The sequence below is a fragment of the Wasmannia auropunctata genome, unplaced genomic scaffold (assembly GCF_000956235.1).
Source record: "Wasmannia auropunctata unplaced genomic scaffold, wasmannia.A_1.0 LD334199.1, whole genome shotgun sequence".
In the NCBI taxonomy this organism is placed as follows: Eukaryota; Metazoa; Arthropoda; class Insecta; order Hymenoptera; family Formicidae; genus Wasmannia; species Wasmannia auropunctata.
In genome coordinates, this window is record NW_012028691.1 from 506,621 (window position 1) to 520,473 (window position 13,853).

Genomic DNA, 13,853 nt, shown 5'->3' on the forward strand with positions numbered 1-13,853 from the left:
TAGACATTATAATATAACGATATTATTATATTATATAATATAATATTTTTATAAAAAAAACTTCTGCATAAATACAAAGTATATATGCTTCTATAAAAAAAGGACGGAACATATACAACAGAAACGTACATTATAACGTACATTGGCAAATTAAAAAATACGCATTAGAAAAATCGATATTGCAACTTAAAACAAAAGTACAATTTATATGGCATAAATCACATGTATAAAAAAATCGAGATACGTACTAAAAAAATAGTAACATCTTAATGTCTTTAAATTACATTTTTTGTTTTATATTCAAACTGTTATTCTTTGCAGCAATTTGGCTGGTTATATTATTTGTTCGTTTAAAGACATATACATTGCAGATACGCGCGTATTAATTTGATAATAATATATTTGTACTTTTGAAGTGACAGCGTTATATTAGCGAAATAAGTACGTCAACATAAATATTTAAATATGCAAATACTAAAACATTAGTAACCGAAAGATACTCATAAAAATATACATTCATATTTTTCGCAACCAACAGATAATATAAAGTATTTTCTCTGCCTTGGTATTGCTGTAAATTAAAATCTCATGTAAAAGAGACAATTACGAACAAATGTAATATGTAATGTATATATTACGAATGTAATATATAATGTAGAAACGTTGAAAAAATAAAATCATTTTCTACCGCAATGCTCGATGCATTATATCTATGTAGATAGATACAATCTTATCTTACAATTAGCTCTTACATACTAATTTCAATTATTTTTCACTAAACATGGACGGAATTAGTATGAATGCTTTCATAACATTTACCTTACGTTACTTACATTATTATAATAAAATTTAAATTTTAGTTTGGGATGTCAGAGATAAAAATGCAGATATGCCACATAAACGTATACGTACGCTGGTAACGATAATATCTACGAGATTCTCGTGAACACAAAGAGATATTTACAACTTCGAATTCGATACGCTGTTAAGTAAATGCAGGTATGCCTAAGGATACGCAAACAAGAATATTAATTCAACTCCAATTCCGGTAAGTACGGCTCCGTGATTGCAGTAATAGGACAAATACTCAGGGTATCCTACAATATAAAAAAAACATGCAAATATAATTTAGAGTAACATACCTATCGATTAACAATCGATTTTTCGTTCCTTACTTACCAATCGTGTGAGTTCATCGAACGTCGGCCGCTCCTCGGGATCGTCTCGCCAGCAGGATGACATGACTTCGTAAATCGGATCTGTGACGTCTAACAATTGCGGTAACCGAACACCTTGCATAACCGCGTCCTCCACCTCGCTGTCGAGCGTCAAACTCGAGTACGGCGTACCGCCCATGCTGAACATCTCCCAGAGCAGTACGCCGAACGACCATATCACGCCCGGTTGATGCTTCTTCTGATTGTCGAAGCACTCGATAGCCGTCCACCTTGCGTACTTTACGTCCTCTAAGGCGTACTTGGAGATACCGTGGCCCATGAGTTTCGGCGTCCAGTCGCTCGACAGTCCCACGCTTCGCGCGCATAGACGACTATGGATGATCTTGTGGCTCGCCAAATATTGCAGGGCGACCGCGATCGAGGACGAGATGGATAGTATTCGGTCTATCGGGAACACGTCCCCCGATCGCGCGCCCAACAAACGGTTCTTCAAGATCTGCGGTGGCAGCTCCAGCACGACGTACAGCGTGTCGGTGGTCTCGCAGGTTCCCACGAGGCTCGCGAGATACTTCATGGAACCCGCACGAATGCACACGTCCAATTCTCTCAGCATGTGCCTCTTGTCGGATCCCTTCAGGGCGCCGTCGGCTATGGTGTGAACCGTCACCGGACAGGACCCGTCGTCCTTCAGAACGGTGCCGGTGTGCACGCTGCCGAAACGTCCCCTGCGTACGATGTGGTGACTGTCGACGGACAGGGAGCTTCGCGGTATACTCCAGACCTTCTTCTTCAGCTCCTGATAGTGATTCACTCTCTCGGGAATGTCCTCCGGAATGTAGCCCATGTTGTCCACCTCGTACACTGGGCCCTGCAACGTGAGCTCCTGCTGCTCCGGCAGTTTCTGCATGTGGAATCTCTCGTGTCGCCGTCGCAGCACAAAGTACACCAGTATCGAAATGGCGAGCAGTATGCTCAGCAGCGTGATCGCTATGCAGAGCACGAGAGCGGTCGAGTCCATCTGATTCGCGGCTGGCCTCTCGTGACCGAGCAAGTTATTAGTCAAATCGGAATAGGAACGTTGTACATCCGACGCCACCCGCGAGATTACCGCCAGGCCGACTTGCGCGGTGACGTAGTGGCCCTTCAACGGAACGTTGTAATAACCGTCGATCATTTTTCCATCGCCCACGGTGAATTTTTTGTATCTATGAAAGTCCAACGGATCGAATTGCGCGGTAACGTAGTAATTTAAGCCCTTCTGCGACGCGGCGCTGTAATTCAAGTACTCTTCGTCGACCGGCGGTATGGTGCCAGCCTGCACAACCACGACCTGATACGCGCTGATCGGGCCGTACTCGCTGTGGCCCTCAGTAAGCCTGACGGTAATCGTGCTGTCTCCGCGTGCCAATATTTCGGGGACGGTTGGTTTTTCGGGAGAACCGATCAGAGTCCACGCCGTAGTGTAAGCCGGATCGCTGAGTCCCTGCGTATTGCTGGCGGTGACAGATATGTTGTACTTCGTGCCAGGCTGTAGACCTCTCAGAGTCGTCATGTTCGACGCACCCCCTTGAATCTGGCTCTCGATAGGTGGCAACATGTTGCTCGAGTGCGTCTTCACGACGACGGCGCGGATGGTATAAAATGTCACGTTTCCGTTGGGTATGTCTGGCGGCTGCCATATTACTCTGAGAGCATCTTTCTTTTCCTCGGTCACCAATACTCTTCTCGGTGGACTTGGCCCTATACAAAAAAAGATACACGTATTCTTTCCATGTAACATATTCCGATATGTTAGAGATTTCACTGGATTAACCGTACATTGAGGGTAGTTTAGCATTTTGTCACACGTGTATACAATACATTGCAAGTAGTAATAAAAGTTACATAAAGTAGAGGACTAGCGTTGCTACGAATCGTACCTTGCTGACCGGTAGCGTAAATGCTCATAGCTTCGTAGCTGCCGCAATAGCTATTAGGATCACCGGCACAGGGGACTGCAGTACAGCTAGTGGATGGACCATCCTGACCGAATTTGCTGATGCAGTAGCACTGCTGCCCGTTCATTAGCGCCGCAAACCTGTTAAAAAAAAGATTACAATCCTGACTCATTCAATATCAATCTGTAGCTCAGATGCATTGCTCACTTACATGTAATATTGAGAACGGCATCTTTTTATGCAGTCGACGGGCGTGCTGGAGTACGTCAAGGCCGGGATGGGTAGTTCGTGATCGGAGCTCCGAAAACAACCCTCATACTTCTGAGCGCACGCAAAGTAAATGCCACAGAAGAACAAGAGGGATGCGATTATCATCGTGATTTTGTGGGTGATTTTTATCGCGTTCTATATTAATTGACCGCGGGCGCGCTCAGTCCCGGCCTCCGTTCCGCGGCATTTGCGTTATGAGTTACACGTACGGAATGTGCAGCACGAGCAGGTATGAGTCAACGCACGACGCGGTACCACGCGGTACACGAAGAAAAGTTACATCCGTTTCGTCGAATAGGGATGTCGGACTGCAGATAAGTCACGAACGGTTCCCTTCGAGTCGTCAAATTCTCGTACACTCATCTTCCCGCGTTTTCCCCGCCTGTATAATTTCAATGAGGAGCACACATTGACGAATAAACTGGAGTAAACAACACCTGGAGTTCACGTACGCTCCCGTTGTTTCGGGTGCTGTACTCGCTACACTTGAGCAAGCCTTTGACCAGGTTCGTACTAAGTCGGAGTAAACGGAGAAATTGGAACAAGCAAAGAGATGAAATGCCATTCTTTTAAAATGTCATTCATTTACAAACCTTACGTATATATAGAAATTCATAATTTTTTAATTAAAACAATTTTAACTACACTATTTATACTGTTTTATTGATTTATTATTATCATATAATATTATTATCATATAATTATATTATTATTTTGAATTCTTATTTATTCTTAATTGTGTTTGAATAATATTTTTTTACATTTAAATACGTATGTGTTTATTATTCTACACCTATCTCAGTTTGCGTATTTTTATAGAAAAGAAATATATAAATAAATTAATTTGTTATATTTTTTTAATTTTTTGAAATACCTATGAAAGATTTTTTAAAAATTATAAAAATTTTCAATTACATTCTGATACTATTTTTAGTATTAATATTTATCATTTAATTATACGCGATCATTGTAAGATTACTATTATGCAAAATGCATCTATGATGTTTATGAGAATTACTTGATCTCAATAAAACCATGTCTAAATGCTCGCAAGTTAATTTAAATATTTATGAATACTCATATTAAACTATAAATTGATTCCATTCTCACGGAAGAGGTTCCAATCAGATTTCGATCTAGATTTATGTCTCTGAATTTTATAATTTCAGTAATTTTTTTTATTTTGTATCCAGGTAAATGTGTTGGAGAGAAAGGAGAAGAGAAAGAGTGTCGAAGAATTTTGTAAAAGACTTTGCGTCCACAAATTTCGTGACACCTTTAGTTTACGTTGCGTATTACGGTACTGTGCTCGACTTCGAATGGCGGTATAGCGAGAAAAGTGCAGTTGTGCCTTTGCTGTTGAGAAAAAAAAATGCACTGAATGGGGTTTGCGTCGATAATTCGCATACCTAACCGACTGACAATCTTTCAACAAAAATTGAAACGATCGTGCGTCGAATAAGCGATAAATGATAAATAGAGCAAAAACAGAGCAATGAAAAAAACAAAGGAACAAAACAACAAAAAGTAGAACAACGATAAAAAATCTCGACAATCGTTATCAGAAACGGAAGGCTTCTTTTCCGGAAAAGATATCGCTTGTATAATTCATGGACATGATAAAAAAAATTGTTGCAAGTTTCGCTATTTAATTTATAAGAGTAATTTGATATCGGCACGCCACACATTCCCGCCGAGCGTAATTACGATCGAGGTTGAAGAAAGGACTTTTCGGCCGGACACAGATAATTGCGGATTGCGCAACGTTCAAGGTCGCGCTAGTTGGAAGGTGCTTGAAGATTATATCTTAATGACAGCGATTACCCTACCACCCTCTCACCCTTCCGACTCTCTCTCTTTCTCTTTCTTCGGGGCGAAAGACCCCTGTATCGATCTTCAAGGCCTTCAACGCTTAACGAAACTCTTCATTCGACGTCTCTGATACGTACTTCTCCACCCTGCAAACATTATCGATCATAAACAAATTATGTGAATTAATTAGAATGAGCTGCGGCAAGAGTTCGCGAGTCCAAGAAAAACAGTGAGGTGAAATGCGGCAGTAAAATTTCCATCGTTCGCTCCTCCTGCGTGCTACAACAACGATATACTTATATGTATAACACGTCGCAGTATTTCATACATCCTATCGACGAAGTGTCATCCGTATTTCAAAATTCTGCCGTTAACTGAATTTTTAGGTCAATCGTTACGATACGGTGTTCACGTGCGCCCTGTAATAACGCGAGGATGCCACCGGGTGGCTTGATACAGTTTCGGGTTACAATTCGCGCGCCGACGCTTATTTGCATCGCGATTAATACTTTTATGCAAATGAACGCCTGTGATCCGTGGAAAATTGTATTCGAGTCTGACCTTAACATATACGTGCATGTATGCAGGTTTGTTATCCTGCATCATTCTGCGTCTTATCCATCATGCATCTTATCTCGATCAATCAGCTTCTAGCTCGCGCGCGTTGTGGTCTTCTTTATTGATAAATATATTATACGATATCGCCGATTTCACGGCCATAGACTGGGAGACATCGATGCTATTTCTAACGCTACCGAAGCGTGAATGACACAGCTCCATCCTCTCTACGTAAATATTCCTTCTTTAAATATATTTAAATGTTACAAATAATTACTGGATGTGCGTCGACGCATAATTTTTGATCAATCTAATTAGAAGCTTTTATATAAATGTTTTGTATAAAATATTTTATACAAATATTATACAGTTTTGATACAACATACCAGGCTTATCACTGAAATATATTCTAGTTACAACCGTTATTGACCTTATCTGATACTTTTTCGCACGCGCCTCGGGGTAGGAAGGCGGCGGAATCACGAATTTTCCGTCGAACGTAAAAGCGCGAAGGGTGAAAAGGGTGAAAGAGCGCAGGTCCCTCACGGCTGATTGTGTCGACCGCGAACCCAAGAAAATGAACCCAAGGCACACCGAGGGCGAGCGGTGGGCGGGCGAACTGTGCAGGAGTAAGGCGAAAACGTAGGGAGTCACGCGAAGCAAATCCCTGGAGGTGGCTCGAGGAACCGACGCGGTACGTTCCCTGGCGGACTCTAGTCAGTCTGCAGGATGAGGCGCGCGACGTGGCTGCTTTTTGCGTCTACCCTGCTTCTCGTCCAGTGGACCCACGTTAGCCGCGCTCAGAGGACCTCTGCGCGACAGGGTGTCAGTCGCGAGAACCCGACCGTTAACATACCGGGTCAGGGAACCGTCCTCGGCAAAGAGGTGCGACATCGTGTTTGTTCTTGTCGGTCTTAAGCTTTTACATTAATTTGCTGAGACTTGCCATTCCGCGTTATCTGAAGTTGACAGAGAAATTTAACTCTTTTGACGAAGATCACATCTACAAGTTGATTTTACGTCTGTTAACTTAGGACAATTTGGATTATGATTTTAAATTAAGATAAAAATGGAAATACTGTGTCATTTCATTAAATACATTTTTCCACGACATTAATTCAATGAGACTTATTATTAATATTAATTTTGATCAATTAATAGATAAAAGGTAACTCAGCCAAGGAGGAGCAAGGTGATAAATTGTGACATTAAATCACGGAATAATTAATGTTAACAAATAATTGTTTAATGTCAAATAACAAATAAATAACAAATATAAAAAGAACAAGACGTTTCGAACTACACGGAGTTTTCTTTAGTTGAAATTAAAAGTTGTCACATGGAGATAACATTTAAATAAATTAATAAATTAACCGTATATAAAAACATAATTCTGTCAAAAAATTAATTAAAATATGAAAAAGATATAAAGCCTAAAACAATGAACACTACATACAGATATATCGCATCGAATACTATCGCAGCAAATAAATCGCATACTTTCGGCGCACGCTGTAATTGTGTGTAAAACATTTTTCTATTTAAAAGGCTGATGGATTTAACTACTGTTTGTGACCTTAGAACCTTAGAATATTTCTCCGTTAAGAATTTTTCTTATTCTAAGGTTGCGTCACAAACAGCAGTCAAGTTCGTCAGCCTTTTAAATAGAAAAATATTTCACACACAATTACAGCGTGCGCCGAAAATATGTACACAATTCATTTGCTGCGGTAATATTCGATGCGATGTCTGTATATATAGTGTTCATTGTTTTAGACTTTATATCTTTTTCATATTTTAATTAATTTTTTTTGACAGAATTATGTTTTTTATATACGGTTAATTTACTTATTTAAATTATTTACTTATTATTAACTTATTTAAATTTGATCTCCATGTGACAACTTTTAATTTCAACTGAAAAAGATTCCGTATAGTTCAAAACGTCTTATTCTTTTTATATTTGACATTTATTTGACATTAAACAATTATTTATTAACATCAATTAATCCGTGATTTTACGTCACAATTTACCTTACTCTTTCCTTGGCCCAATTACCTTTTATCTATTTATTATTCAAACACAAGCTTGACATTTTTTATTTAATTTTGATCAATTAAAGTTCGATTAAGTTTAAGTCGAAATTGTTCATAAATATACAGTTAATTTTAAACATAAATATAATTTAAGTCTAACTTTCTAACAGGCCAAGTGTCTTTTTTTAATTTGAAAAAAAGAAAAATAGTAACAAGTAGTATATTTAACAAATTATGTGTTGCGTTTTGATTTCAATTCTAAAAAGAAATAAAAGATAAATTAAACTAATTAAAATTAGGATTTTTAATCTTTGGATAAAGTTTCTTTTGTCATCTTATGTAACTTTTTATAATATAGGTAGCCATCAGTAATACATTAAGACTAACGCAGTACCTCGGTATCCCTTACGCGCAACCCCCGGTTGGCAAGTTTCGTTTCACACGACCAGTGACAGATCCTCTTCCCTCTTGGAACGGCGTGAGAAATGCAACGCAATTCGCGCCATCCTGTCAGCAGTCCTCGGATCAGCATAAACTGCACGAGAAGCTCTACATGCAATTGCTACCATCGGACGTGCCGAATCCAGGATTCAGCGAGGATTGTCTCTTCTTGAATATCTTCGTCCCAAACGAAGGTATGTATATTCAATTGTACATTCATATAGAGGTAGAGTAAAAATTAAAATTATATGCAAAATTCTATAATTCTCTAGATCGAAGAAGGAAGAGTTTATTTTTTTTTCCAAATTGTTTCAAATTTCTTTCAATTTTTTTTAAACATTAATTTAAATACATTTATTAGGTATATTGTTTATAATAATTTTTTAAAAATATTTTTTTTCTCTCCGTTTATTAAGTTTTTATTCGTGCTTTTCCCCTCCGGAAAGAATTCAGACATACAAAAGAAACGAAATAGTCAAATGTTACGAGTACTTTCATTCTCAACAGATTTCGTGGCGCGAGAATTTTTTCTTGTGATAAACATGATCGACAGAGAGAATGCTCGGCTGATGACAGTTTCTGATACCGTCTACGTGGTATTTCTTTCCTACGTAAACTTTGACAACGTTAGGGCACGCAATGCAACGAAGAAAACGGCGACGGTCAACGGCGAAGTTCGCAACAGGAGTGCGAGATAATGCTCGCCCTCGAGTTCGCGGAGACTGATTCTTATCGTCCGAGAGAAAAGAGGGTGATTACGGTGATTACTCGCGGGGGCGAGCATTATATACCACCACGATCAGATAAAAGTGGACCAAAAGCAAAAAATTAATAATGTGCCGTACGGAGGTCTAGTGTCGTGCAGAGAAAATTTATCACGTCGTCATAAAAAGCATGAAGTGGACGTTCGATATGTGATTAACTTAGATAATTCTTCCGTGAAGTTTGCGCTTCACGCTCGATTGTTCTATTAGTGATTATTTGTTTCAAGGTTTTTTTCTATTGGTATACTACCTTTCCGATCGAATTGAGAATAATACGATCGGCGAAAATATAGGTATTACCGATAAATAGAATGAGATAATAATAATTGCGTGGGTCTTAAATAAGAGTAGAAAGCTGCTCTTTTAATTTATTCGAGTGCAAAATTATCTTAAAATACATCAGGGTAAATATAAAAAGACATTCTTAACGAATTTTAAATATTTAAAGTTTATTAAAGACTAAGATATTTGAGAAAGAGTGTTCGTTACAGTTCTAAATATAAAAATTTTTTTATAAAATATAATATACTTTTGTCCTTGTATTTTGCCTCGTAAGTTAAATTTATTTAGAATCTTAACGTAAACGCAACAAACGTTTTTTCTTACGTTTTTAATTACTTTCGCATTGCGCAATGTGTTTTTCCACTCGCTCCAGTCCTACTCTAATATAAATTTAATGAGGTATAAAATACATAGGTACAGCTTTCAGAAACTTTATAAGCTCGCATATACATGTGTATGAAACGAAAAGTTCAACGGGAAGAATGGGTAAAACTGAATGTAAATCGAAAGCTCGTGACATACTTCGGTTGCCGTTGACAAAATCGTCATCGGCAACCGCTAACAATATCTCTCTCTCGTTCGAAAGGAAAAAAGAAGGAAGAGTGATCTCGGAGTCGCGAAATCCGCAGCACGAAACCACGTATGACGATGACGACGACGACGACGACGACGACGACGACAACGGTAGTCGGGGTCAATATATAACGTGGGGCTGGTAAGAGTAGTAACAGAGTAACTAGCGCGCCCGCGGCGGCACGCGATCTTCCAGGGCCCCGGCCCGAGATGCGGAGATACCAGAAAGCCGGTCACGAAAGCTCGCCCTCTCGCTCTTGCCCTCTCTTTTCGTTCCTTCGGTCGTCTCCTCGACCGAGGAAGTCGTTGAATCGTTCACGACTCGCCGTGAGTCATTGATTCGCGTAAGAAGCTACACCGGACACGGTGGCCGTACTTATACGGAAGGCCCGGGTCGCGCCATCGGTGCGACATTGGGACGTACTTGAAACCCTCTTCCACCCTCTCCACGCGCCGTTGACAATAAATGCGAATGCGGAAAACGCCGAAAGAAAGAAACATATGCAAGTCTGTCAAGGTCGTCGATAAGAGACGGAATAGGACGATAATGCGGAACGGAACGTCCGTGTTCAGGAAACCGCAGGGGGGCAGGGAATCTCGTACCGGTTCCCGTTATCGTAACAAGCTCGCCGGAAATAGAATATTTCGGATGTGTACGTGAATTGTTCGCGGTGGCTTCACATAAATTGTCCCTTCGATCTATAACGATAGGACTATTATATAAAATGAAAAGAAAGACTAAAACTTTACTCGAGCAGCCTATCTTTGTGGAGCAATCAAGTTCCAATAAAATATTATTCAAGATTTCCTTCTGCACTTTATTTTGATAAAAGAAAAGATGTTTATCTAAAATCATGAAATCATAAGAGAAAAGATATTAAGATTCGTCATCGCTAATATTGATTTTGTGTATTTTCGTTAATACTTGTGTAAACTCTCAAAAGAATCTCAAACTTGAGTATTTGTTTGTGGATATTCTGGATTCGCGATTACCGAGTCGCGAGTCCAGCTTGCGTGCGGCTTACAATCAAATAAAACCGTCTTACCAGGTTAACATCCCTCTTTTGATGGGTTAATGGCTCCGCTAGTTAACGAATATTTTATGTGCGTAGGAAACCGTCAGAGCGAGCCATGGCCGGTGATGGTTTGGTTCCACGGTGGCGACTTCAACACCGGAACTCCAGCGATCTGGGATGCCTCTATATTCGTTAGCAAACAAAAGGTGCGATTACGCGCAACTGTCGCAATACTTGCGAAACGGCCGGAAACTGAATACGAGAAATTGAAATTAACGTAACCCGGTCGGCGGTCTAATCGATACCGATATAATCACAATATACGGGAGGAGAGAGGATGATTAACGTTTATTTTTAACGGTTGTTCAATCAATTATCCCCACGGACATTTCACTAAGCAGACGTAAAATCGAAGGGAATCGAGTCAGGCCGGGTTTTTCTTTTTCCTCATCTCGCGTGCCGTCACTTCTAGAATAGAACCGCACCCTTTGATATTCGGCCGCGATGCATCATTAATTGAGCTTTCGTTATACATCCTGACGTAATGCACATAATGCGGTATCGTTTACGGTTCTCGGAAACAAATCACGCACGCGGGAAACTTCTCGCGGGGAAAGGAGGGCAAACTGATCGCTCGCATGGAACGAAACAAAAGTAAACTTTCGGTAATGATTGCTCGTGAGATTTTAATTGCGCGCGCGCGCGCTAAAAAAAGAAAAGCGAGGAAAGTCTACAGTTCGCGAAATTAAATGGGGGTGACTTTTGCGGCCGACAGGTGCTGGTGGTGACGGTGGCGTATCGATTAAACATCCTCGGATTCTTCACGACGACGGACTCCGAGGCGTCCGGCAATTACGGCATGTTCGATCAGATCGCCGCCCTTGACTGGATAAAGCGTAACATAAACTACTTCAACGGCTCGCCCAGCAATGTCGTCATCTACGGCCACAATTCCGGCGCCATAAGCGTGGGTCTGCACATGCTGAGTCCGCTCAGCAGAGGGATGTTCCACAAGGCGATCGCCATGAGCGGGGACGCCGTCGGTTCCGTCGGCACGCTAGAAAGGGAGAAGCCGGTCGTGAACATCATAGCCGACAGATTCGGCTGCGACCGACGACCGACTAGCGCGCTGATGGAATGCCTGCGTCGGCAACCAGCCGAACACCTCATCAAGTTCTCGTCCGACATCGAGACTTGGGGCCCGATCGTCGACGCCGAGACGAACAACGATTCGGATCCGTTTCTCGCGCAACATCCGAAGGACATCTTGGAAAGTGGTAATTGAAAGTTATATTATATAACTAGTTTTCTTCTATCGATTTGACATACGAAGACATCTTAAGAAACGTGATCTAAAAATCTAAGGAAAAATCTTGTTAGTGTCGATTTAAAGATATGCGAAAATTTTTAAGAAGCATACTCAAATTTTTCTTAAATATATATTTATTCTGCAAAAGTTTACTTTTCTTTTGGATATCCTTTCAATCTTTTGTATTTCTTTCGGTTTAACGATTTAAATGTTCCCTTAACTTTGATAAAATAATGTATTACTAGGTAACTTCAATGCGGTGCCGCTGATCACCGGTTACACAAATAACGAGCAAGCTCTTGCGTACATGGAGACCACTAGCGGCCAGAAGCAAGAGGGCGGATTATCTTCGGAGAGCTTCGGGACGATGATCACAGACGAATTCACGGCGGCGGTGCAGACCCCGGACGACAACAGCACCTGCGAGTCGAAGCCCGAGATGGTGATAAACGCGGTGCTATTCTTCTATAGACCGTATCCACCCACAACGAACATGACGGTGTTTCGCGACAGATACTTGGACCTGCAAACGGAAAAGAGTTTCGCAGCCGGCCTGACGTTGTTGGCGGACAAAGTGGCGAAGCAAAAAGCGCCGGCTTTCGTATACCGGTTCGACTATCGTCCCAAAACGCAACAGGTAACGAAGGACGTGCCGGAATGGGCGGGCGTGCCGCACATGTTCGAGCTCCCATTCGTCTGGGGTTTACCGCATCTGGTGGGCGCCGGCATCACGATACAATGGAACTTCAGCGACAAGAAGACGTCCGACTCGATGATGACGATGATAGCGACGTTCGCCAAATCCGGGAATCCCTCCTTGAACGAGCGGACATCATCAATCAAGTGGGAGTCTTACACGCAGGACAATCCGAACATTCTGATCATCGACAAGAATATCGAGATGAAGTCAGATGTAGTGGACTACAGGGCGCTCGCATTCTGGAACGAGTATTACCCGCAGGTCGTAATGGAGGCGACGAACAATTGCTGCAACATCACGAGCATGGCGACGACATGGAGGACATTCTCTCGTAGCGTGTACCTCAGCAGCGTGATGGCTACGGTGGCGTTGCACCGCTTCTGGTTCTAGCTACGGTCACAGCGTGAAAATATTAAATACTGAATTGTAACAAAAAAAAACGTGTTATTGCGCTCGCTGTATATTTTTAATAGACCAATAATGAAAAAAAGACGAGACGGCGTCGTCGATTTTGCAATTTTATAACAAGATCTCTTCCCCCACACTCTACTTTTTAGAAGCAAACGCAGTAACAATCTTGTTATATCCTTGTAGAATACATATCTCGCGAAGATACTTCGCATTTATTTGTGTGAATAGATTCTGCGTACGTATTCACGATAACTGTTTCACAATTGCTGTACGCAGCGTTATACTTAAATTGAGAGTTGTTCTCGCACTCGTATCCATTGCGATATGGCAGTAATGTTAAATTTTCCTACGTTCGCATTTGACAGCTCAATTACATTGCGTATATCACAAAGTTATTTTATTCCGTTCTTTTTATCTTACATGTTACTTGATGTAGATTATACGAAACAAGGAAAAATTATCTACAGGCTAATCAGGCGAACGACAGAACATGGTTCACAAACGAGACAAAGGGGGCTCGGAATGAAATAAAATGAAATCCAGGTTGCATTACAAGAGTAGGAAA

General features: G+C 41.0%; 2 protein-coding genes across 2 annotated transcripts; one reads left to right on the plus strand and one right to left on the minus strand.

Annotated features, from left to right (window-relative positions):
- Positions 1 to 274: 274 nt before the first annotated feature.
- Positions 275 to 3,883, minus strand: LOC105459290 (putative tyrosine-protein kinase Wsck). The gene is made up of 4 exons (XM_011705198.1): positions 3,327 to 3,883; positions 3,098 to 3,255; positions 1,180 to 2,918; positions 275 to 1,097 (listed from the first exon to the last, which is right to left on the minus strand). Exons 1-4 carry the CDS (start codon positions 3,488 to 3,490, stop codon positions 1,029 to 1,031), a joined length of 2,130 nt encoding a protein of 709 aa, XP_011703500.1. The 5' UTR covers positions 3,491 to 3,883; the 3' UTR covers positions 275 to 1,028.
- A 2,503-nt stretch (positions 3,884 to 6,386) lies between these two features.
- On the plus strand, positions 6,387 to 13,853 carry LOC105459291 (carboxylesterase 5A-like). Its single transcript, XM_011705199.1, has 5 exons — positions 6,387 to 6,640; positions 8,151 to 8,427; positions 10,965 to 11,074; positions 11,644 to 12,145; positions 12,423 to 13,853. The coding sequence occupies exons 1-5, from the start codon at positions 6,485 to 6,487 to the stop codon at positions 13,265 to 13,267; spliced, it is 1,890 nt and encodes a 629-aa protein (XP_011703501.1). The 5' UTR covers positions 6,387 to 6,484; the 3' UTR covers positions 13,268 to 13,853.